Source organism: Hyla sarda, chromosome 5 (genome assembly GCF_029499605.1).
Source record: "Hyla sarda isolate aHylSar1 chromosome 5, aHylSar1.hap1, whole genome shotgun sequence".
Taxonomy (NCBI): domain Eukaryota; kingdom Metazoa; phylum Chordata; class Amphibia; order Anura; family Hylidae; genus Hyla; species Hyla sarda.
In genome coordinates this window covers 281,313,826-281,339,657 of record NC_079193.1, presented here as the reverse complement: position 1 = coordinate 281,339,657, position 25,832 = coordinate 281,313,826, and the positions used below count along the sequence as shown (strand labels likewise).

General features: G+C 41.9%; 1 protein-coding gene across 26 annotated transcripts in view; it reads left to right on the top strand.

Annotated features, from left to right (window-relative positions):
• The window catches only part of LOC130274049 (ethanolaminephosphotransferase 1-like), a 400,414-nt gene that overhangs the window by 371,672 nt on the left and 2,910 nt on the right, over positions 1-25,832 (top strand). For 24 of the 26 annotated variants that reach the window (XM_056521863.1, XM_056521850.1, XM_056521866.1 and 21 more), the window contains one exon: positions 9,329-9,730. In XM_056521863.1, the coding sequence (XP_056377838.1) occupies positions 9,329-9,394 (66 nt within the window). In that variant the 3' untranslated portion in view covers positions 9,395-9,730. Of the gene's footprint in view, positions 1-9,328; positions 9,731-25,832 lie in introns of those variants that run through there. The other 2 variants (XM_056521873.1, XM_056521872.1) reach the window with 2 other exon arrangements.

The window sequence follows — 25,832 nt, the reverse complement described above, 5'->3', positions numbered from 1 at the left end:
GGGGTATCTCCGTACTCGGGAGAAATTGCACTACAAATTTTGGGGGGCTTTTTCTCCTTTTACCCCTTATGAAAAGGAAAAGTTGGGGGCTACACCAGCTTGTTAGTGTAAAAAATTAAAAACTTTTACACTAACATGCTGGTGTTGCCCCATACTTTTTATTTTCACAAGCGTTAAAAGGAAAAAAAGACCCCTAAAATGTGTAACGCAATTTACAGAAAAATTGCGTTATAGAAATACCCCATATGTGGGCAGAAAAAAAACTGCGGGCACACAACAAGGCTCAGGAGTGAGAGCGCACCATTTGAGGCCTAAATTAGTGATTTGCACAGGGGTGGCCGATTTTACAGTGGTTCTGACATAAACGCCAAAAAATAAATACTAATATGTGACCCCATTTTGGAAACTACACCCCTCATGTAATGTAATAAGGGGTACAGTGAGCATTTACACCCCACAGGTGTCTGGCAGATTTTTGGAACAGTGGTCCGTGAAAATGAAAAATTTAATTTTTCATTTGCACAGCCCATTGTTCCAAAGATCTGTCAAACGCCAGTGGGGTGTAAATAATCACTGCCCCCCTTATTACATTCTGTGAGGGGTGTAGTTTCCAAAATAGGGTCACATTTGGGGGTCCACTGTTCTTGCACCATGGGGGGCTTTGTAAACGCACATGGCCCCTGACTTCCATTCCAAATTTTTTTTTAGGAAATGTAAAATATGTGTAGCTCACTTAGGATAAAAGAAATAATGTGCTTGAGGTTAAAGGTGTTGCCTTCACCCAAAAGGCCTAATGTAATATGTAGAAATTATAAATAAAAAATATTTATGTGAACCAGTCCTCAAAAGCACAGGGGAGAGAAAAAGGAAAAGACTAGTGGAGATGGGATCCAAGAAATGGTCTTTATTATATAAAAAGGATATATATGGCCAATCGCCTAGCAGGGCCCTTGCTAAAGGCGAATGGAATATACTGGGTAAAAAATAGATATAATAAAAAATACAGAATATAGTAGGATTAAAATGAGATAAATATGATGGGTAAGTAGCACCAAAGAAAATTCATTAATTAAATATCTGCTGCATATATCAGGAGAAAACGTTCTCAGTCCATATAATTCATAGGGATATTTCAATGAAAAATCCACAAGAAATGTCCAGAATGAAAAGTCACAATTAGTTTGGGTGTGTCCGGAGTAACGATATATGGTAGTGAGTGTAGCCACAATAGCTACAATAGGAAATTCATGGACAGGTAATGCAGACAATGTGGCAAACACTGTCAGCGATGAAGATGCCAAGTTTCGGTGCACAGCACCACTCACCCTCCTTTGGAGTCCTCAGGTCCGGGCTGGCACGGCTGAGTCCGGCACTCTGGATATCAATGCCCGCCTGGGTGGTATGCTGGGTGAATGGCTGAATCTCCGGGGGTCCGAGTGTCCTGGGCTGGCACGGGAGGCGTCCGGCCTTGGGGAGGATGATGTCCAGGAGTAACTCTGCCGACCGGGGCTGTGAGAGGATGCAGGTAACAGGTGGTGCGGATTGCACGTATGAATAAGGTGCTAACAGCGCGCGTGCAGCAGTGGTCCCGGAATCGTGGGCATCCAGCTGTTGCAATTGGAATATGGCAGATACAGTCTATTTGAAGTGATATACACTTATGGATAAGGTGCAGATAATGGGCTAGACGCGTTTCAAGGCCGCGGGCCTTTTCTTCAGTAGCTATAGTACCTATAGCTACTGAAGAAAAGGCCCGCGGCCTTGAAACGCGTCTAGCCCATTATCTGCACCTTATCCATAAGTGTATATCACTTCAAATAGACTGTATCTGCCATATTCCAATTGCAACAGCTGGATGCCCACGATTCCGGGACCACTGCTGCACGCGCGCTGTTAGCACCTTATTCATACGTGCAATCCGCACCACCTGTTACCTGCATCCTCTCACAGCCCCGGTCGGCAGAGTTACTCCTGGACATCATCCTCCCCAAGGCCGGACGCCTCCCGTGCCAGCCCAGGACACTCGGACCCCCGGAGATTCAGCCATTCACCCAGCATACCACCCAGGCGGGCATTGATATCCAGAGTGCCGGACTCAGCCGTGCCAGCCCGGACCTGAGGACTCCAAAGGAGGGTGAGTGGTGCTGTGCACCGAAACTTGGCATCTTCATCGCTGACAGTGTTTGCCACATTGTCTGCATTACCTGTCCATGAATTTCCTATTGTAGCTATTGTGGCTACACTCACTACCATATATCGTTACTCCGGACACACCCAAACTAATTGTGACTTTTCATTCTGGACATTTCTTGTGGATTTTTCATTGAAATATCCCTATGAATTATATGGACTGAGAACGTTTTCTCCTGATATATGCAGCAGATATTTAATTAATGAATTTTCTTTGGTGCTACTTACCCATCATATTTATCTCATTTTAATCCTACTATATTCTGTATTTTTTATTATATCTATTTTTTACCCAGTATATTCCATTCGCCTTTAGCAAGGGCCCTGCTAGGCGATTGGCCATATATATCCTTTTTATATAATAAAGACCATTTCTTGGATCCCATCTCCACTAGTCTTTTCCTTTTCCAAATTTTTTTTTCCCAAAAGCTCAATGGAGCTCCTTCTCTTCTGAGCAGTGTAGTGCACCAGCAGAGCACTTGACGTCCACACATGGGGTATTTCCATACTCAGAAGAGATGGGGTTTCAAATTTTGGGGGGCATTTTGTCCTATTACCCCTTGTAAAAATTTTAAATTTGAGGGAAAACTAGCATTTTAGTGAAAAAATAAATAAAAATCATTTACACATCCAACTTTCACGAAAAGGTCTTCAAACACCTGTGAGGTGTTAAGGCTAGCTGGACCCCTTGTTACATGCCTTGAGGGGTGTAGTTTCCAAAATAGTATGCCATGTGTTTTTTTTTTTGCTGTCCTGGAACCATAGTGGCTTCCTAAATGGGACATGCCACCCAAAAACCATTTCAGCAAATTTTGCTTTTCAAAAGCTAAATGTGACTCCTTCTGTTCTGAGCATTGTAGTTTGCCCGCAAAGCATTTTACGTCCTAACATGGGGTATTTCCTTACTCAGAAGAGATGGGGTTACAAATTTTGGGGGTAATTTTGTCCTATTATCCCTTGAAAAAATTTTACATTTGAGGGAAAACTAGCATTTTAGTGAAAAAAATATATGTAATTTTCACGTCCAACTTTAAAGAAAAGTCATCAAACACCTGTGGGGTGTTAAGGCTCACTGGACCCATTGTTACGTGCCTTGAGGGGTGTAGTTTCCAAAATAGTATGCCATGTGTTTTTTTTTTTGCTGTTCTGGCACCATAGGGGCTTCCGAAATGTGACATGCCCCCCAAAAACCATTTCAGAAAAACTCACTCTCCAAAATCCTGCGCCCGCCGAACACTTGACATACACATATGAGGTATTTTCTTACTCGAGAGAAATTGGGTTACACATTTTAGGAAGATTTCTCTCCTTTTACCCCTTGTAAAAATTCAATAACCGGGTCTAAAAGAACATGCCAGTGTAAAAAATGAAGATTTTGAATTTTCTCCTTCAATTTGCTGCTATTCCTGTGAAACACCTAAAGGGTTAACAAACCTTTTGAATGTCATTTTGAATACTTTGAAGGGGTGCAGTTTTTATAATAGGGTCATTTGTGGGGTATTTCTAATAAGAAGGCCCTTCAAACCCACTTCAAAACAGAACTGGTCCCTGAAAAATTTCGATTTTGAAAATTTTGTGAAAAATTGGAAAATTGCTGCTATACTTTGAAGCCCTCTGATGTCTTCCTAAAGTAAAAACATGTCAACTTTATGATGGAAACATAAAGTAGACATATTGTATATGTGAATCAATATATAATTTATTTGGGATATTCATTTTCCTTATAAGCAGAGAGCTTCAAAGTTGAAAAAATGCAAAATTTTCAATTTTTTCATCAAATTTTGGAATTTTTCACCAAGAAATGATGCAAGTATCGACAAAATTTTACCACTAACATAAAGTAGAATATGTCACGAAAAATCTATCTCGGAATCAGAATGAAAGGTAAAAGCATCCCAGAGTTATTAATGTTTAAAGTGACAGTGGTCAGATATGCAGAAAATTGCCATGTCCTACAGTGAAAATTGGCTGGGTCCTTAAGGGGTTAATGCAGGTACTACAGCTCCCAGCATGGAGCAGAGTGTGCTTCATGTTGGGAGTAGTAGTGCCTGGAGTTAAGGACACATCACAGTGGATGTCACTACTGACACCCGCTGTGAGTGTGCTTCATGTTGGGAGTAGTAGTGCCTGGAGTTAAGGACACATCACAGTGGATGTCACTACTGACACCCGCTGTGATCGTCCTGTCTATAGCAGAGATGCAGAACGGCTGTATACAGCGCTCGCATCCCTGCTCTGTACTATACTCCGGGCCGGCCACTCACTCGCCCATTGATATTTCCCTCAGAGCTGTGATTGGCTGCAACCATCCGGCCAATCACAGCTCTGGGCGGAAATTATGAAGGAATTATGCTCTATTTACATCACTGTCCGGAGTACAGAGCAGAGATGTGAGCGATGTATACAGCGGCATCTGTGCTATATAATGGACGATCACATCGGATGTCAGGACTGAGACCCGGGGCGATCTGTCTATTACTACAGGTACTACTACTCCCATCATGGAACAGTCTGTTCCATGCTGGGAGTAGTAGTACTACCTAAAATATGTAAAAAAAAAAAAAAAAAAAAAAAAACACACACACACTTTAATAAAAAGTTTGTTATAAAATATATACATTTTGTTTAACAAAATGTTCTCCATCACTGCTGCATCCTTTTTTTTGGGGTACCCAACTAATTTTGGGCCAGACGCAGGACATTGCACTGGCGTTTTTTCAGGTGTTTTTTTTATCCAAAAAAACGCAGCACAAAAAACCAAGTGGAATCCTAGCCTTAGGATTTTCTGATGGAGAACAGAAATAATGTTTTCATCAGTTATGTCAAATTGTTTATAACCTGTAGAAGCAAAGCAGCCACAGACTATCGCACTACCACCACCATGTGTGATTGTTGGTATCTTCTAGATCAGTGTTTCCCAACCAGGGTGCCTCCAGCTATTGCAAAACTACATCTCCCAGCATGCCCGGACAGCCTTTGGCTGTCCGGGCATGCTGGGAGATGTAGTTTTGCAACAGCTGGAGGCACCCTGGTTGGTAAACACTGTTCTAGATGTCTTTTTGGTGAGATGAGTATATGTGTTACTTTGTAACATCGCTGTCAGTCCTTGTGCTATTTTGCTCCATGCAACTCTCCCATTGATGCTATTTTTGTCCAGTGTCTTTCCTATTGTGGAATTGTGTACACTGACCTTTACTAAGGCAAATGAGACTGCAGTTCTTTAAATGTTCATCTGGGTTCTATTGTGATCTCCTGGGATCAGTGGGGAATTAACTTTTGTGAACTTTTGGTAGGCAGATCACTTCTGTGGAGTTTTTTTTTCCCACCAGTTGTGGATAATGGTTCACTATTGCCAATCTATGGGACCCTAGCAAACCAATGGTTACACTTTTCAGACTGATAGATTTCAATTACTTAGTTTGGAATCTTAGTTTGGATCTTTTCAAAATGTGGTATCATGTGCTACTTTTTGAGTTTTTTTTAGCTGCTTCCCATAGCCAGATGTGTTCTATTAAGTAATGTTTAGATCCAACAGGTCTGACAGTATGATTCAACCCCGGTGTCAGTGTATCTGGGTTAACTGGTTTACTTAGTAGCTAAGATGGGAATAACATTTCCAAAATATTTCTTCAATAAATTTAATTTAAAAGCAGTATTTTGTATTTAGTTGGGTTATCTATGAGTAGTTTGATGTTCTAAAATATTTAAGTGTGACAAATATGCAAACATTGAAAAAATTAGAAAGAAGGTGAATACTTTTTCACAGCACTGTAGCTATTACCTTTCTGTAGTGTTTTACTCAATCTTATACCACAAAACCACATATTAATCTCCTCCTATTCTATTACTTGGCACTTACACATTGAACTGCATTTTTAAAGTGGCAGGTTCCCTTTAAAGGCGTACTCCGGTGAAAACCTTTTTTCTTTTAAATCAACTGGTGGCAGAAAATTAAACATATTTGTAAATTACTTCTATTAAAAAATCTTAATCCTTCCTGTACCTATTAGCTGCTGAATACTACAGAGGAAATTATTTTCTCTTTGGAATGCTCTCTGATGACATCACGAGCACAGTTCTCTCTGCTTACGTTATTATAATGATAATAATAATAACAATGCTTTATTTATTGTTGTCCTTAGTGGGATTTGAACCCAAGTCCCCAGCACTGCAAGGCAGCAGTGCTAACCACTGAGCCACCATGCGGCCCTTAGCATACATTTGCTATGCATCTGCTATGCATGGTTGCTAAAATGGACAGAGATGTCAGCAGAGAGCACTGTGTTCGTGATGTCATCAGTGTTCCAAAAAGAAAGGAATTTCCTCTGTAGCATTCAGCAGCTACAAGCTACAAGATTTTTTAATAGAAGTAATTTACAAATACGTTTAACTTTCTGCCACCAGTTGATTTAAAGGAAAAAAGGTTTTCACCGGAGTACCCCTTTAACTTTTGGGGCCTGTTCCGTGAAGTTTCCACTTGATATCAATGGGAGTCTTCTGCTTAGTGCACAATGTGGAAATTCCATAGTAAGGTGGTTTTAACATGGCAGAATTTCTGCACTGAATTCTATATGAAATTTCTTCATGAATTTATAGCCAATTCACTTCAATGAAATTCCTGCAGCAGAAATTCTGCAGCAGAAATTCTGCTGTGGCAATGGTACAGCAGAATACCTTTGAAGTGTATTGGCTATAAATCCATGCTGAATTTTCATGCAGAATTCCATGCAGAAATTCTGCAAAGTGAACCCGGCCTAAGGCTGCGTTCACATGGTGAAAAATCCATGCGGAATTCCACCTAAATTTATTGCCCATTAACTTTAATGGGATTCAGTAATGTCATTCACACAGCAGAATTAAAGGGGAACTCCGTTGGAAGAAAAATGCATTCAAATCAACTGATCCAAGAAAGTTAAACAGATTTATAAATTACTTCTTATCAGCTGCTGTATACTACAGATACACTACAGTGTAATTTGTGAAGTTCTTTCCAGCCTGACTACAGTGCTTTCTGCTGACACCTCTGCCCATGTCAGGAACTGTCCAGAGCAGGAGAGGTTTTCTATGGGGATATGATTATAATCTGGACAGTTCCTGACAAGGACAGAGGTGTCAGCAGAGAGCACTGTTGTCAGACAGAAAAGAAATTCACAAATTTCTCTGTTTTATACAGCAGCTTAAAAGTACTGGAATGATCAAGATTTTTTAATAGAAGTAATTTACAAGTCTGTTCAACTTTCAAGCACCAGTTGAATTGAAAACACTTGTTTTCTACTTGTCTCCACCGGAGTTCCCCTTTAAGTCTGGTCTTATATTTTTCGGACTTCAGCTGCTAAATCCCATTGTAGTCAATAGGGCTTAAATTCTGCCAAATTTGTGTGGAATTCGCACAGAATGCATGCAGATTCTGCACAGAATCTGTACAAACTTTGACAGTTCAATTAAATAAAATCTATCTTTTTTAGTGAGCTGCGGAATCATGTGGAATCCGGGAGGAAATGCTGCAAACATTTCCGCACAAATTCTGCACTGATTCTGCAAATGTTAATAAATTGCAGAATTCTGCAGAAAATCAATGCGGTGAATATTCTGCCTATGTTCACATGCCAGAATTTCTTCATGGAATTCTGCATGAAAATTCTGCATGAATTTATAACCAAACACTTAAATGGTATTCCGCTGTAAAAATCACACAGCTGAATTTCTGCTGCAGAATTTTAGCTGCAGGAATCCTATTGAAGTGAATGGGCAATTAATTTCTTTGGAATTTACTGCAGAATTTTCATGCAGAATTCCGTGCAGAAATTCTGCCATGTGAACATAGCCTAAAACTTCCAAAGCTCAATTTGATTCTGCCAGAAGATTGGACATGTTTAATCTTCCAGCCGAATTCCCTGCTGTAGTGAATGGGATGATTACTGTCTGCAGCAAAAGAACAGCAACCAGTCACAGGGGTCTTTGTAAATCTATCCGTACTGTGTAATTGTTTCATTGGGACTCTGATGGTAACAGAAGGAGCCCCTCTCTCTATTAAAATTTTTAGATGCTGTAGTCACTATTTACAATGATATTTCTCTGGTTAAATAAAATAAAGGTAATGGTCCTGATTTACTATTGTGAACCCGACATGTTTTGTCGGGTTGTGCGCCAGAAGTTCTGTCTGTGCCCGAATTTGCGCCAGAATTGAAAAAACCCGACTAAGGGTACGTTCACACGAGCGGATCCTTAGCACGGATTGCGCTGCAGATCCGCCCCTGAAGGACCGCTGTATGCTGCCTTTACAGGTGTCTGCTCGGAGCAGCAATCTGCCGCTACGAGCAGACACTGCTGCAATGTGCGAGTTGCCGTGCATGCGCAGTATACTCACACATCGCGGCTGCTCTCAGCCTAGTTCAGGGAGCAGGGGGAGCGGCCGCGAAGTGTGCGAGGACACCGCGCATGCGCGGCAACTTGCACATCGCAGCAGTGTCTTCTCATAGTGGTGGATTGCCGCTGTGAGCAGGCACATCTACAGGCACCCTGTAGGGGTCCTTCAGCAGTGGATCTGCAGCGTAATATACGCTGTGGATCCGCTCGTGTGAACGTACCCTTACTCTCCATTTTACTGAGAAAACCAAAAAAGGGCTTCGTCGTCGGAAAAAGTGGGCATGGTTGCCGAAAAGGGGGCATGTCCCCGACATTTTCACAAAAACCCAACATATTTACAGAAAATATTTACAGAAAATGTGGTGGATTTGAGCTGAGGAAAACCCCGCTGATCAGAACATGTGTAAAAAAAAAAAAGCAAAATGTAGGGAAAAGTACAAATGTAGGGAAATCTTAGTAAATACCGTGGAAATAAAATTGTAGGGAATTAAAACCCACAAAGAAAACTCCACTCCACTCTTAGTAAATATAGACCAATGTGTGAGCTTTATATTACAGCTGAAACCCTCTGTATTTGGTGTAACACAGTTGCTGAGCCCCAGCAACCCACATGATTTCTCTGGATGTCATGGTGTACAAACACAATTCAAACCACAACATACAGTTACATCATGGTGCCCCAGTACAGTGTTATTAAAGAGAAATCTGCTTCATCTTAGTAATGCGCATAAAGGATGTGTAAAATACTAATCATATGTTTTATTAATTTTAGGGGAAGCAACTGAGCGAACATTTCCATATCTACGTATTCTCTCTAAAGAAGCGGTATGCAGACTGAATAACTGTTCTGAATCCCCAGGTTTTGTCTTTTTATTAGCATTAAAGAACTGTAAGAAAGATGCTGTTAATACAAATAATATTGTATTCAAGAGATCTGTAGAATTAGCTCCAAGCTTTGTCTCTTTATTGGCAAATGAAAGGACTCTTCATCTATTGTGGAGTTTCTAATTCTATAACCAGATCTAAGGACGTTGAGGAAGATTTATAAATTCTAGACAAAGGAAAACCGTATTTGTTACTCATAGTGAGATTACTGTTTTTATTTTTCTACCTGTATAAAAAATTGACAGCTGTATTAAGAGTTCAAATTATTTTCAAATAAATATTTTTTAGTGTCCAGTGCAGCATGTTTTCAGGCCCCTTTACTTTTTTTCAAATTTTGTTATGGATAAAATTAAAGAAATAATGCCCCCCCCCCCCACCCCCATTATTCTGCATTCAGTACCCCAGAATGACAAAGTAAAAATCAGAATGATTTACATTTTTGCACATTTTTTGAAAAGTCAGTACTTAGTTGAAGGACCTTTGAGGAATAACTTGCAGCTTTTGGGCTCCAATGCAAAATCTGTAACAGTGTTCCATGTCTACCATATGCCAGTGGTGCCTTTGGGCCCAGATGCGACTGCTACCTCTGCACCCACTACAATTATGCACCAGCCTTTGGCAGTGATTACAGCTTCCAGTCTTCTTGGGTATAATGCCACAAGGTTTACACCCGGATTTGGGGATTTTCTGTCATTCTTCTCTGCAGATCCTCTCAAGCTATGTTAGACTGGACGGGGACTTTCGGTGGAAGCCATTTTAAAGGGTACCTCTCATCAAATAAACTTATGATATATTTTAGATTAATGAATGTTGAATAACTTTCCAATAGCATGTTAATGAAAAATATGCTTCTTTCTATTGTATTTTTCCTGATCAGTCCTGTCAGCAAGCATTTCTGACTCATGCTGGAGTCCTAAACACTCAGAGCTGCCAGCCTGCATTGTTCACAGCCAAACAGGCTGTGAACAAAGCAGGCTGGCAGCTCTGAGTGTTCTCCTTTGTTAACAAAGCAGACTGGCAGCTTGTAGTGTTTAGGACTCCAGCATGAGTCTGAAATGCTTGCTGCCAGGACTGGTAGGGAGACCCCTAGTGGTCATTTCTTCAAAGTGGAAAATTAAATAGAAAGAAGCATATTTTTTAATAACATGCAATTGTAAAGTTATTCTGCATACATTAATCTATAATATATCAAAAGTTTTTTTGATTAGAGGTACCCTTTAAGGTCTCTCCAGGGATATTTAACTGGGTTCAAGTCAGGGATCTAGCTAGGCCACTCAAGGACATTCAAAGATGTGTCCCTAAACTACTCCTGTATGTCTTGGCTGTGTTGTTAGAGTCATTGTCTTGTTTGAAGGTGAGCCTTTGGCCCAGTTTGAGGTTTGGAGCACTCTAGATTAGGTTTTCATAAAAAATATTTTTATTCAGCTTTCCTGCAACCCTGACCTGTCTCTCTGTTCCAACCACTGAAAAACACTCCACAGCATGATGCTGCCACCACCATGTTTCACTGTAGGTTTGGTATTGGGCAGGTTTGGTATTTGGTATGTCCTCCAGACATGATGCTTAGAATTGAGGCCAAACACCTCAATCATACTTATATTCAAACAGAGAATCTTGTTTCTTGCAGTCGGAGAGTCCTTTAGTGGCTTTTTTGTGGGCTTTAATGTGTCTTTTACTGAGGAGAGGCATCTTTCTGGCCAGTCTGCCATAAAGCCCAGATTGGTGGAGTGCTGCAGTGATAAGCTGTGACGCTTCTGGATGTTTCTCCCAACTGCACACAGGATATTTAGTGTTCAGCCAGAGTGACCATTGGGTTCTTGGTCACCTCTCTTACCAAGGCCCTGCTCCCTAATTACTTAGTTTGATGTGGGTGTCAACTCTGGGAAGAGTTCTTGTTGTTCCAACCTTCTTCCATTTAAGAATTATGGAGTCCACTAAGCTCTTGGCAACTTTTAGTACATCAGAATTTTTTTTAACCCTTGTCTAGATCTGTGCCTCCACACAATCATGTTCCTGAGCTCTATAGTCAATTCTTTCAGCCTCATGGCCTGATTTCGGCTGTCATATGGATTGTTTGCTGTGAAACCTTACATAGATGGGTGTAACAGGGCTGTGTCTTTCCAGATCATGTCCAATCAATTGAATTTACCACTACAGGTGAATCTGATCAAGGTCTCAAAGATAATCAAGAGGAGCCCCCTAGAGCTAAATTTCAGTTGTCATAGAAAAAGCTATGAATACGTATGTCCATGTAAAATGTTAGTTTGTAATTTTTAATAAATTTGCCAAAATGTCTAAAATGCTATATTTACATTTTCCTTGAGTGCAGAATAATGGTGTTAAGGCTGCACATAACAAAATGTAAAAAAAAGCAGAGAGTTTAAAAACCTTCCAATTGTTTTGTAATATATATATATATATATATATATATATCAGTGTAACTTCCTAATAAATCTACTTACTATGGGTAAATATCTACTATACTGTACAAGATAACAGGTGAAAATGAAAATTTCAATCAGCCACACTAGGCCATAATAATTGTGCAGCTTCTTTGTTTTTCATCTCATGTTTCTACTACAGCAAGAATATGGGTACATATGGGCCTTGCTTCTTAAGTAGACTTCTTATTACCTCCTCCACTGTTGGAAGCTGTCTTTTGCCTAGGGAGCTCTGTTCACACAGTGTTCAGTGAAAGTCTTCCAAAGGTCCATGCAATGGATTTTCACAGTTATAAAAGTGCACACTTATGGGAAAAATAAGTATGCCACTGCATAATAAGCAGAAAGGTATGCATACTTTTGCATATACTCTGGGAATATTTCCTTGTGTACATACTAAATGCACTGTTGCAGACTGGCTCTGCTGTTGGAATAATGCAGCTGCTCAGTAATTGTGGTTAGAGATGAGCAAATCGAAGCTGACGAACACGAATTCGTTACGAATTTCATGAAAAATTGGATTTGCAATGAATGTGAATATCGCTGAGATTCTATCGCGCAAATAGCTTTATTAAACTACATTTAGTGTCATGCAGGCTCCAGGGCATCTAAAATGGCGGATCCACATGTCAGTACATGGGGCAAAGAATGCTGGGAAGGCAGGAAGGCAAGGCGGGAAGGCAGGTAGGCGGGATGACCCCGAATCACATGCAGGATGCAGCCTATCAGCAGCCAGTCACCCCTGTGATGTCACAGCCCTATATAATCAGCAGCCATATTGCGGCTCGTCATATCATTCATTACACTGCAGAGAGATAGGACGGACAGCCTGTGTGTGTTACACAGAAAAGCTTATAACAGCAGCGTTTCACCTCCTTGTCACATCAGTGTTCTGGTGGACAGAGAGCAGTGTTTTGTTTTTTTTCACTGAAAAGGATTTTTACTGCAGCCATTAACCTCCCAGTCACTTTCTATAGCATTGTATTACAGAGAGAGGCAGAGAGCTGTATGTTGCCTCATACATTTCAACAAGCTGCCTCAACTTCATAAACCTTAGCAGAGGAGGCAGGAATAATTTTTCAGCGCATAATGTGTCTTTGTTCCACAACAAATCTGCTGGTTATACTAGTCTTTAGATGGTATAATACCCAGCAGTCCATTCCTAATAGTCTGTGAGAGAGTGCAATTTTGGGTTTAGTACACAGCGACTGTATACTGCTGGTGTTGTGCAAAAATATGTATTTTTAAGCGTACTGTAGCGCACTGTGCATACCACATACCTACATCTAAGTGGTGTACTATTTTGTACCTGTTAATCTGTCAAGGGCCTACATACTGTGAAAGGACAGCCAAAAGTAATCACCGGCTGGTGTTTTATTAAAATAATTTTTGAAGTGTACAGTAGTTCATGTTTCTGCCCTCATAAGTGCATACCACATACTTACATCTAAGTAGTGTACTATTATTTACCTGTATATCTGTCAAGGGCCTAGATACTGTGAAAGTCCAGGCAAAAGTACTCACGGCTGGTATTGTACTCAGATCGTTTTTTAAGTGTACTGTAGCGCATTTTACTGCCCTCATAAGTGCATACCACATACCTAAATCTAAGTAGTGTGCTATTTTGTACCTGTTAATCTGTCAAGGGCCTAGATACTGTGAAAGTCCAGGCAAAAGTCATCACTGACTGGTGTTTTACCCCAGTGCTTTTTTAAGCGTACTGTAGAGCATTTTTCTGCCCTCCTAAGTGCATACCACATACCTTAATCTAAGTAGTGTACTGTTTTGTAGTTGTTAATCTGTCAAGGACCAAGATACTGTGAAAGGATAGCCAAAAGTACACACCTGCTGCTGTTCTTGACAAATACTGTTTTAGCCGTAGTGAAGTGTATTGTACTCCCCTCATATACGCACGAAGTATGTCAGGCACAGAAGTGCCAGGACGTGCACAAAGGAGTGGCAGAGGCCTAAATTCATCAGGCAGAGGTTGCAGCAGACTAGGGGCGATTGGCAGCAGGAGACGCAGCGAGAGGCCTGAGCTCCCAGTATCAGCTAGCAGTCATGTCTCGACCAGCAACCCATCTGCCGTCATCGATTTGGTTAACAGGGTCATCCACTTCATCACAAGTGACATCTGATACCCCCAGTCAACAGTCGGTGGATTCCTCAGACACAACCTTCAGTTGACATGGCCCGGGAGCAGTCCCTGTCCTCCCATTGCCTCTGTCCTATGCTGTTCCCTCCCCTAAAGAAATATCTTATGCTGTGGGTTCAGCTCCACTATTCAGTGAGGACGATCTAATAGAGGACAGTCAGTAGCTACTGCCCAGCCAATTAGTGGAGGAGACATGCGCCTCTTCCCCCGCTAGGCGGGCAAGTAGTGATGAGGAGAGTGATGTGGGAGGCTGTGTTGCCAGCGTTCATGGTCCTAAAGCAGACACTGTTGAGGAACCTGAGGAGGACATCAGTGACCTGCAGACACTTGTTGATGATGATGATGATGAAGGCGATCGCAATTGGGAGCCGGGTGCAGAAGGGGCTTCATCATCATCAGGAGAAGAGAGTTGCAGGTTGCCCATGAGGCAGCAGCTGAGCCAGCAAGGTGGTAGCACGGTTGGCAGTCAGAATGGTGGCAGAAGTGGAAATTCTGGAGCCAAAGGTGCACGGGGGAGACCACCTGCTTTGCGGCAGCCTACCTTCCCGGGAGGTAGGGGAACAGGGGTTCCTGGAGACGGCGGCAGTAGCAGTCAATCAGTGAAGGCTGTTGGTGAGAAAATCAGCTACTCAGCGGTGTGGCAGTTTTTCATCAAGCATCCGGAGGAGGTTAACATGGCCACATGCAAGATATGTCGGCAGAAGGTGAAGCGTGGCCAGGGTCTCAATGTTGGCACCACGGCCCTGCGTCAACATATGCTGCGCCACCATAAAGCGGCCTCGGAGAACTGTGGCTCCGATGTAGTGGTCCAGCCTGCTGCATCACCCAGTGGCATGCTGCTCCCTCTTTCAGCCAGCCAAGGCTCCACCACCTCAGCCAAAGGGAACGGTTTGTCATACCCTCCTTCTGTTGCTCCAGATGCTCCTACTCCTCCTACTTTTAGTCAGTCATTCTGCCAACAATCCATCGGCGAAGCCATGTCAAAGAGACAACAGTATGTGCCCACTCATCCAACGGCCCAGAAGCTGAATGTGCTCCTGTCTAAGTTGCTGGTGCTTCAGTCCCTCCCTTTTCAAGTGGTGGACTCTGCACCTTTCAGAGAATTGATGGCTTGTGCTGACCAAGGTGGAGAGTGCCAGGCCATCATTTCTTTGCAAAGAAGGCAGTACCAGCCCTGCACAATTTTGTGGAACAGAAGGTGGGCCAGTCCATGAGCTTGTCAGTGTGTACCAAAGTGCCCGGCAGTGCTGACGTCTGGAGCTGTAACTATGGTCAGGGACAATACATGTCCTTTACGGCTCACTGGTTGAATGTGGTTCCTGCACAGCCACAACACCAACTTGGACAGGTCACGCCGCTTCCACCTCCATGTTCTCAGACCGTTGGTCCTGTGACAATGTGCGACTCTGCCTCATCATCCTCCACCGTGTGCTCAGCCTTCACTGCCCAGACAAGTCTCAGTTGCCCACATAGTTTGCCTTGGCGAATGAAGTCACACAGGGCCGGAAATGCTATAAGTCATTCATAAAGAAATCGGAGCATGGCTTACTCCACGAAAACTAGAAATGGGAACCATGGTGACTGACATAGGGAAGAACATCTTGCATGTGCTGCGACTGGGAAGGCTAAGCCATACCCTGCATGGCACACGTGTTCAATCTGATTGTGAAGCTGTTCCTGAAGAGTTCCACTCATTTGAAAGACATCCTAACAATGGGAAGGAAACTTTGCATGCACTTCAGCCACTTGTACACCTCAAAGCACACCCTCCTTGAGCTGCAGCATCAGAACGGTATCCCCCAACATAGTCTGATTTATGATGTTGCCACACGTTGGAATTCCACCCTCTATATGTTGGACCGACTGTACAAACAGAGAAAAGCCATCACCGATTTCTTGATGATCCAAGCGGATAGGGGTACTCCCCTGTGTAACTTCAATGTGAGCCAGTGGCATCTCATACTTGACACCTGCCGTTTGATCAGGCCCCATGATGTAACAGCTTCATCATGCTTCAGCCACCTCCAGTCTGTGCCATTCAGACACTATATGGTCTCCTCATGCTTTCGCCACCTCCAGGCTGTGTCATTCAGCCAATTTATGGATTACGGATGCTGCTGGGCCTGGGACATTACCTACAAATATTTTATGGTAGCACTAGCTAACGTAATTCTTCAATTTCAATGTTAAAATTCATCTTTTAATCTTAGGGATTGTGAAGCTCTAGCGTCTACTCATGCTGCCGTCTGCTCCAGGCTGTGTCATTCAGCAACTATATGGTTTAGTGATGCTGCTGAGCCTGGGACATTACCTTAAATTCCAATTCCAGGCTGTGTCATTCTGTCAGATTATGGTCTCCTCATGCTGCTGCCACCTTTAGTCTCTGTCATTGTGCCACCATGTGACTACTTGTTAGATTGTGTTTTGTAGTCATACAGTATTAGTTCACAGTAAACACTGGGACATTAAACTTTGGAATCTAATATAAATCTTACATTTTATTTAAAAAAAATTGATGTAATCTTTTTAAGACTGAGGCCCTATGGTAGTCGACATCATATTACCTATGGAATTATCACAAGAATCCAATGAAACAGCTTGGAGCGAAAACAATGAACCATAACTGATTTAGTCAGGGGGGCGCTGATAGGCAGGGGCTGGAACAGGTGGTATCTCACCTGGCGGAGGACCGCCAGCTCGATGCCCACCAGAATGGGTACTCAAAAAATGTTAATAAATTCTAATTAAATTAAATAAAAATGACATGAAAAAATATCTTTATCCTCTTCAATTTAGACACCATATGGTCTCCCTGCTGCCAGATCAATGCTCTGCAGCAGTGATTCTAATAGCAATGCCTGTAATCTACATGTCATATTGAATAACAGTATTATTTCACTAGCACAGCACACTCCCTATGCGTGTTAGAACAAAGCAAACTGTTGTACACCCCTATTAACCCCTTAAGGACCAAGGACGTACCGGTACGTCCTTGGTCCTGCTCTCCTGATATAACGCGGGGTTACACAGTAACCCCGCGTCATATCACGGCGGGCCTGGCGTCATAGTGAAGCCGGGACCCGCCTCTAATAGCGCGCAGCACCGATCGCGGCGCCGAGCGCTATTAACCCTTTAGCTGCGCGCTCAGAGCTGAGCCGCACGGCTAAAAGTGAAAGTGAAAGTTGCCGGCTAGCTCAGTCGGGCTGTTCAGGATAGCCGCGGCTAATCGTGGCATCCCGAACAGCTGACAGGACAGCGGGAGGGCCCCTACCTGCCTCCTCGCTGTCCGATCACCGAATGACTGCTCAGTGCCTGAGATCCAGGCATGAGCAGTCATGCGGCAGAATCGTTTAACTCCTCCCCTATTAAAAGTTTGAATCACCCCCCTTTTCCAATAAAAAAAAAACACAGTGTAAATAAAAATATACATATATGGTATCACCGCGTGCGGAAATGTCCGAATTATAAAAATATATCATTAATTTAACCGCTCGGTCAATGGCGTGCGCGCAAAAAAATTCCAAAGTCCAAAATAGTGCATTTTTGGTCACTTTTTACATCATTTAAAAATGAATAAAAAGCGATCAATAAGTCCTATCAATGCAAAAATGGTACCGTTAAAAACTTCAGATCACGGCGCAAAAAATGAGCCCTCATACCGCCCCATACACGGAAAAATAAAAAAGTTATAGGGGTCAGAAGATGACAATTTTAAATGTATTAATTTTCCTGCATGTAGTTATGATTTTTTCCAGAAGTCCGACAAAATCAAACCTATATAAGTAGGGTATCATTTTAATCGTATGGACCTACAGAATAAATATAAGGTGTAATTTTTACCGAAAAATGTACTACGTAGAAACGGAAGCCCCCAAAAAGTTACAAAACTGCGGGGTTTTTTTCCAATTTTGCCGCACAATGATTTTTTTTTCCGTTTCATCGTAGATTTTTGGGCAAAATGACTGACGTCATTACAAAGTAGAATTGGTGGCGCAAAAAATAAGCCATCATATGGATTTTTAGGTGCAAAATTGAAATTGAGTTATAATTTTTTAAAGGCAAGGAGCAAAAAACGAAAATGCAAAAACGGAAAAACCCCCGGTCCTTAAGGGGTTAAGGCACTATGTAGGCCAGAAATAGCCATTTTTAATATAGATTCGCCGCAAATAAATTCGACCCAAAACACATTTTTTCGCCAAATCGAATTTTTCAAAAGTTCGCTCATCTCTAATTATGGTACTATGACTAGCACAATAACAGCAGCAATGATGGTGTGTCTATCTTGGAGGCCAAGTGACAAACTTTTTATGGGGTTACTGGGGCTAGCTCTGTCTATTCTATTCATATACTGATGCCTTTTTTACTCTGTAATCTACGTTGGAGCTTTTTATCAATCCTCTTCCACCTTCAAACAGTGTGGTTTATATTGTGTGAAGAGAGCAGGTACTCAAAACCTGAGACTGAAGGCCTTATTACTTGGCCTGATGCTCACTTTAAACAGGGCTGGTTCTGCCTATAGGTGAAACAGGCAGACCCCTAGAGCGGCCTTTTGAGGAGGGCGCAGCTCTGGCTGCCGCAAAGCAAACATGATAGCACTCGCCATCCCTACCCGACACCTGAAGCTACTTGCACATCCCTGACAGAGATCCCCTAACCCCCCTCCCCACTGTGTCCTACCCTAATGAAGAAGGGCTGCTTGCGCTCCCCTGACCGACACTCCCCTCTCCCCCGGTTCTCATCATGCTTGGGTGTCTGCTCCTGAAGTGACTGGAGCAGAGTGGCCATACCTCGCTGGGGGGTGAAGAAATGGCTGGAGGGGAGTCAGCGCACTTTAGTTGTGAGCGCTGCCTCTGGCCATCCTCAGCACCTCACCAGCAGCAGACCACGACAGAAGGTAAGGAGACTTCACTCCGGAACACCACCCCCTCCCTCACTCTGCCTGGGCTGGTAGAACAGAGCTCCTCTCACCCAGGAGGCCAGGTCTTGCTTCCCACCAAACCACCCACCACAACTGTTAATGATGTGGCAGCCCACAGTGCCCTCAAACACAGAGCTTTCTGCCCAACCCCCCAGCCCAGGACCAGCCAGGCAAGATTCTGGATACCGTGCGCAGTGCCGACAACTACCACCCCCACCCCCCCGATGATCCTCGCCATGCAGCTGAACTCTCCTGTGAAGTCGAGTGGGATAGTCAGCCAAGGGCTATGAAGATATCATCAACCAGTAAGTGCCCTTGCATGTAAGGGAAAAGCGGGGGATTTGAGTGTGAGTATGTACACACACACACACACACACACACACACACATATATATATATATATATATATATATACACACACACACAGCGGGGCAAAAAAGTATTTAGTCAGCCACCAATTGTGCAAGTTCTCCCACTTAAAAAGATGAGAGAGGCCTGTAATTTTCATCATAGGTATACCTCAACTATGAGAGACATAATGAGAAAAAACATTTTTAATAAATTTTAATAAATTAAAGAATTTATTTGCAAATTATGGTTGAAAATAAGTATTTTGTCACCTACAAACAAGCAAGATTTCTGGCTCTTACAGGCCTGCAACTTCTTCTTTAAGAGTCTTCTCTATCCTCCACTCATTACCTGTATTAATGGCACCTGTTTGCACTTGTTATCAGTATAAAAGACATCTGTCCACAACCTCAAACAGTCACACTCCAAACTCCACTATGGCCAAGACCAAAGAGCTGTCGAAGGACACCAGAAACAAAACCGGACAGAACCACACAGGGGGGGACCTAGTGAATGACCTGCAGAGAGCTGGGACCAAAGTAACAAAGGCTACCATCAGTAACACGCTACGCCGCCAGGGACTCAAATCATGCAGTGCCAGACATGTCCCCCTGCTTAAGCCAGTACATGTCTGGGCCCATCTGAAGTTTGCTAGAGAGCATTTGGATGATCCAGAAGAGTATTAGGAGAATGTCATATGGTCAAAGGAAACCAAAGAAGAACTTTTTGGTAAAAACTCAATTTGTCATGTTTGCAGGAGAAAGAATGTTGAGTTGCATCCAAAGAACACCATGCCTACTGTGAAGAATGGGGGTCGAAACATCATGCTCTGGTTCCTCTGCTAAGGGACCATGACGACTGATCCATGTAAAGGAAAGAATGAATGGGGCCATGTATTGATATTGAGTGAAAACCTCCTGCCATCAGCAAGGGCACTGAAGATGAAACGTGGCTGGGTCTTTCAGCGTGACAATGATGCCAAATACATCGTCTGGGCAACAAAGGAGTGGCTTCGTAAGAAGCATTTCAAGATCCTGGAGTGTCCAGATCTCAACCCATAGAAAACCTTTGGAGGGAGTTGAAAGTCCGTGTTGACCAGGGACAGCCCCAAAACATCACTGCTCTAAAGGAGATCTGCATGGGGGAATGGGCCAAAATACCAGCAACAGTGTGTGAAAACCTTGTGAAGACTTACAGAGAATGTTTGACCTCTGTCATTGCCAACAAAGGGTATATAGCAAAGTATTGAGATGAACTTTTGTTATTGACCAAATACTTATTTTCCACCATAATTTTCAAATACATTCTTGAAAAATCATACAATATTGATTGTATTTCTCATTCTGTCTCTCATAGTTGAGGTATACCTATGATGAAAATTACAGGCCTCTCTCATCTTTTTAAGTGGGAGAACTTGCACAATTGGTGGCTGACTAAATACTTTTTTGCACCGCTGTGTATATATATTTGCAAAAGCTGGAGGCACCTTTGTTGGGGAATGCTGAGATATATATAATGGATGTTGGGGCTTATTATATATATGTATATATATATATATATATATATATATATATATACACATCAGTGTTTCCCAACCTGGGTGCCTCCTGCTGTTGTAAAACTACAAGTGGGCATGCTGGGAGTTGTAGTTTTTCAACAGCTGGATGCACCCTGGTTGGTAAATGCACACACACTGTTTATATGTGTATATATACCATGGATGGTGAGGGGAGGGTTGTTACATGTATATACTATATTATACACACACACAAGCAGAAGAATACAGCAGCACACTGCTAGCACAAAGATACAGATAAAACATGAAATGCTATATTGCTACAATGAAAAATGAAAAATTGAGGTGCTTCGCTTACCCTTTGGCCAAATAGTTTGGACCATCGCACCACGATAAGGTGACCTCATTGGGACAGACCCTACAGTATGAATGTGCCTCTATGCAGTCAGTTACCAGACTTGTAAGGTCTGAGACATCCAGCACCTTATAAGATGGGTGGGGTGCAGGAATCAACATGGAGGTAGCCACTCCCGCCATATGTATAAGGCTGGAACTCCACTGAGGTTTTTGCCCTGCGATTTTTGTGGCATAAAAACGCCAGAGAAAACAACAAAAAAACTGCCACAGTTTTTCCCTGCTTTTTGGCGTTTTTTCTGGCGTTTTTACCTTTGTGTGGAATTTGCCGTTTTTGGCCCCTTTTTTTATTTTTTTTTTACAAAATAGTTAGGTAGCAAAAAAAAAAAGAAAAAAAAGGATGCAGTAGGGATCTAAGATGTATTTAACTAAATGTTTATTTTTTATAACAAAATTTTAATAAATATTTTTTATAAAGTGTGTGTGTGTTTAACTTTATTTTTCTCTTTTTTTCACATTTTTTATGTAATACTACTACTCCCAGCATCGAACAAGACTGTTCCATGATGGGAGTAGTAGTACCTGTACTATAGACATATCGTCCCGGGTGTCAGTCTGACACCCGATGCGATCGTCCATAATATAGCAGTGATGTGGCTCTATACAGCGCTCACATCTCTGCTCTATTCACATCACTGGCCATTCATATTTCCCACCCAGAGCTGTGATTGGCCGGATGGTTTCAGCCAATCACAGCTCTGAGGGAAACAATAATGAATGAGCGGCCGGCCCGTAGTACAGTGCAGAGCAGGGATGTGAGCGATGTATACAGCCGCTCTGAATCTCTGCTATAGACAGGACGGTCACAGCGGGTGTCAGTAGTGACACCGGCTGTGATGTGTCCTTTAGCAGGCACTACTACTTCCAGCATGGAGCACACTCTGCTCCATGCTGGGAGCTGTAGTACCTGCATTAATAGACATATCGCAGCGAGTGTAACTTCTGATACCCGCTGCGATCTGTCTATTAATGCAGGTACTACAGCTCCCAGCATGGGGCAGAGTGTACTCCATGTTGGGAGTAGTAGTACTTGTAGTTAAGGGAAGATCACTGCGGGTATCACTCCTGACACCCGCTGTGATGCTCCTGTATAATGTATGGATGAAGCGGCCGGTGCTCTTCTATGGTCCCCTGCACGCCGTATATATACACATTCTGATTTCTCACAGAGAGCTGTGATTGGCTGGAACCATCTGACCAATCACAGCTCTCTGCGGGAAATATGAATATGTGTATATATACGGCAGTGCAGGGACTATAGAAGAGCGTCCGCCGCATCTATACATTATACAGGAGGATCGCAACGGGCGATCTGTCAATAAGTACAGGTAACTACTACTCCCATCATGGAACAGTGTGTTCCATGCTGGGAGTAGTAGTACTACCTAAAAAATGTTTAAAAAAAAAAAAGTGAAAAACACACACACACTACATTTTTATTATTGTCGGCTACATTTTTAGCGCTTTACCCGCTCACATAAATTGATCCCTGTTTAAAAATTAATAAACATTTCGTAATAAAAAAGATACATTTCGTTAGGTACAATTTTTTCCATCACTACTGTATCTTTTTTATAAATTTTTTTTATGGTACCCTACGAAATTTTATTAAAAAAGGTATCTCCATAATTTTTTTGGATCGCTAAAGTCCAAAAAAAGAATAAAAACTGCATGAAAAAACGCAAAATTTAAAACCAACATGGCGTTTTTCTTGGCGTTTTTGCTCTCCCGTAGACTTCTATGGGATGAAAACGCCACGATTTCAGGGCAAAAATGCCAAACTAGGTTTTTGCAGGGCGTTTTGAAAATCCTGCCTCTGAGCCTGAAATTGCTGAAAAACGCCAAAAGGATTAAAAAAACGCCAAACTGAAAAACGCCAAGTGAATCTGGCATTTTGCAGTTTACCATTGACTTGCAGCTAACATCTGGATGCGGCGTTTTTTCACAGAAAAAACGCCGTGCGGGAAAATTGGCGTTTTTGACGGCGTTTTTGCAGAAAAAAACTCAGTGGAGTTCCAGTCTAACACAAAAAAGGATAAGTTGGCCAGCACATACTGATATAAAACTATTGCATGGACCCGGCGTACAGGTGCATGCCGCTAGGCTAAATATACACTAGCACATATATACATATATATATATATATATAGATATATAGTGTATGTAATCTATCTATCATTACAATATTACAGCAGAGCAAAAACTGGAACACTGTTATTTGATCACAGTATGGCGGTATTGTTCTGTTCTGGTATGATGGCATTATTCAGTCACCTTATGGCATTGTTATTCAGTCATTATATGGTGGTATTGTTCAGTTCTGGTATGGGTTTGTACAGTCACCATATGTTGGTATTGTTCTGTTATGATGGTATTCTGTTCTGGTATGGTGGTGTTATTCAGTCATGGTATGGCGGTATTGTACTGTTCTGGTATGGTGGTGCTTCTCAGTCACGGCATGGCGGTATTGTTCTGTTATAACATTGTTATTCAGTCATGGTATGGCGTTATTGTTCTGTTCTGGTAAGATGTTGTTATTCTCTCACAGTATGGGTGTATTTTTCTGTTCTTGTATGGCGTTGTTATTCAGTCATGGTATGGCGGTATTGTATTGTTCTTTTCTGGTATGGCGTTGTTATTCAGTTGGTATGGTGGTATTGTTTTGTTCTGGTATGGTGTCTTCATTCAGTCACGGTATGGCAGTGTTGTTCTGGTATATGGCATTGTTATTCAGTCACGGTGTGGCAATATTGTTCTGTTCTAGCATACATATAATTACAAAACTGTGGAAAACTGTTATTCAGTCACTGTTTGAGGTATTGTTCTGTTCTGGTATGGTGGTGTTATTTAGTCACAGTATAACGGTATTGTTCTGTACTGGCAGTGTTATTTAGTCATGGCCTGACGGTATTGCTCTGTTCTGGTATGGCAGTGTTATTCAGTCATTATATGGGGTATTTTTCACAAACAAATGGGGGAACACAGCCTAAGACCATGTTTGAAGGTCAGACAAAAATATGTTTTTAAGATCAAGGGCCAGACCTCCAAGGGTTGGGGGGTCAGCGGCAAAATTCCTTGCACCAGCCCTGACTTTAAATATATAGATGCAGCTATTATGCTGGGAGGGGCAAACAAACAATCGCATGATAGTTTGTTAGCATAATTTGTCACATCCATATCCCAGTTACTAAGGGAGATTCGCAGCCAAGAAAAGATGATTTATTAGTATACAAAGTGTTTTCTCGTTGATCGTTGGCCCATATACACAAGGTGATATTGGCCGATAATCATCCTGTGTAATGGGGCTTTTACAGACTTCATGCAAAGACCTCAGCCAAATAGTTATTTCTGTAGTGCTGTGGTAAAAGTTGTCTCCAGAAATCATAACACAATCTGTGGGTCGATTTAGGCAGGCATACAATTGCACATTGACTATATAAGTCAGCACTAGAGCTTCTGTTGGGAGTTTGGAACTGTACACATAATCTTCACCTTCATTTCTTTATGGTTGGCACCACATTCCTTGTTTACATGGGGAAATGTCCTGCCTACAGTGATTTTTATGCTTTCCTAGAATATAACAAAAAACAAAGGAGTGTGTATACCTATGCAGGAATTCATCATTTTGCATTGTAGCGAGTAGGAGATATTTTTATTTTTATTTATACATTTGGGGTCTATTCACATCAAATATGTGCAGGATACTGTACGTGTGAGTACACCCTTACGGGGTTTTCCAACAGTCCCATTTATCACCTGTCTAGAGTACGTTTGTACCTGTAGACATTTATGGGGCTATACTATAACTTGATATATTTTTATTTCATATAAAGTAAGCAGTTTTTTTTCCTTCTGGTGCATGCATAAATAATTGAATCATGCTGCATTGGATGCAACAGCTCAGGAGTATTGGGCTCCATTGGCTGCATTATAGGCTTGGCTGTGCACTTCTACCCCTTTATTCTACTGTTTACCGGCTGTTTCAGTTCACAGACTCCCATTGATCAAAACTGCATGCATGTCAGAATGCGCTTTCATTTCATAGTATGTTTTTGCGCTCCATATGATAGACTTTTACGAAACATACAAATGCTTTACCAAAAGGTGGTGCCGTTGTAGGTCTTCAAGTTATTTCTTGTATCTGTGTATAAACAGAGATTGGTTTGTATTTTCATCATACTGATTTTATTTAATTCAGTTGTCATATTATATTATATCTGATACAAAAATGTGGCTCTGAAAGATGGCAACCAATCACAGCTCATTTTGAGACATAAAAACTGAGCTGGGATTGGCAGAGATATATAAATCACACATTTCTGTCTCACATTGATAAATCTGGGCAACATTGCATATCACAGGAATAAAAATGTACCATCTATTGTCAGTATTCCTGTTCTATTCTTAAAATATTTTGCATTCATTTTGAGGAAGTACATGTACACTAATAGATGTAGGCGTTGTTTAAATGTACCATATGTGTAACTTTCTAAAGGCTCATGGGCCCTGGTGCAAATGTTTAGCTTGGACAAAACCAAAATCTCTCCTTTGTATGCATCACACAAATAAAGACTCATTGTATTAGACATAAATATTGCA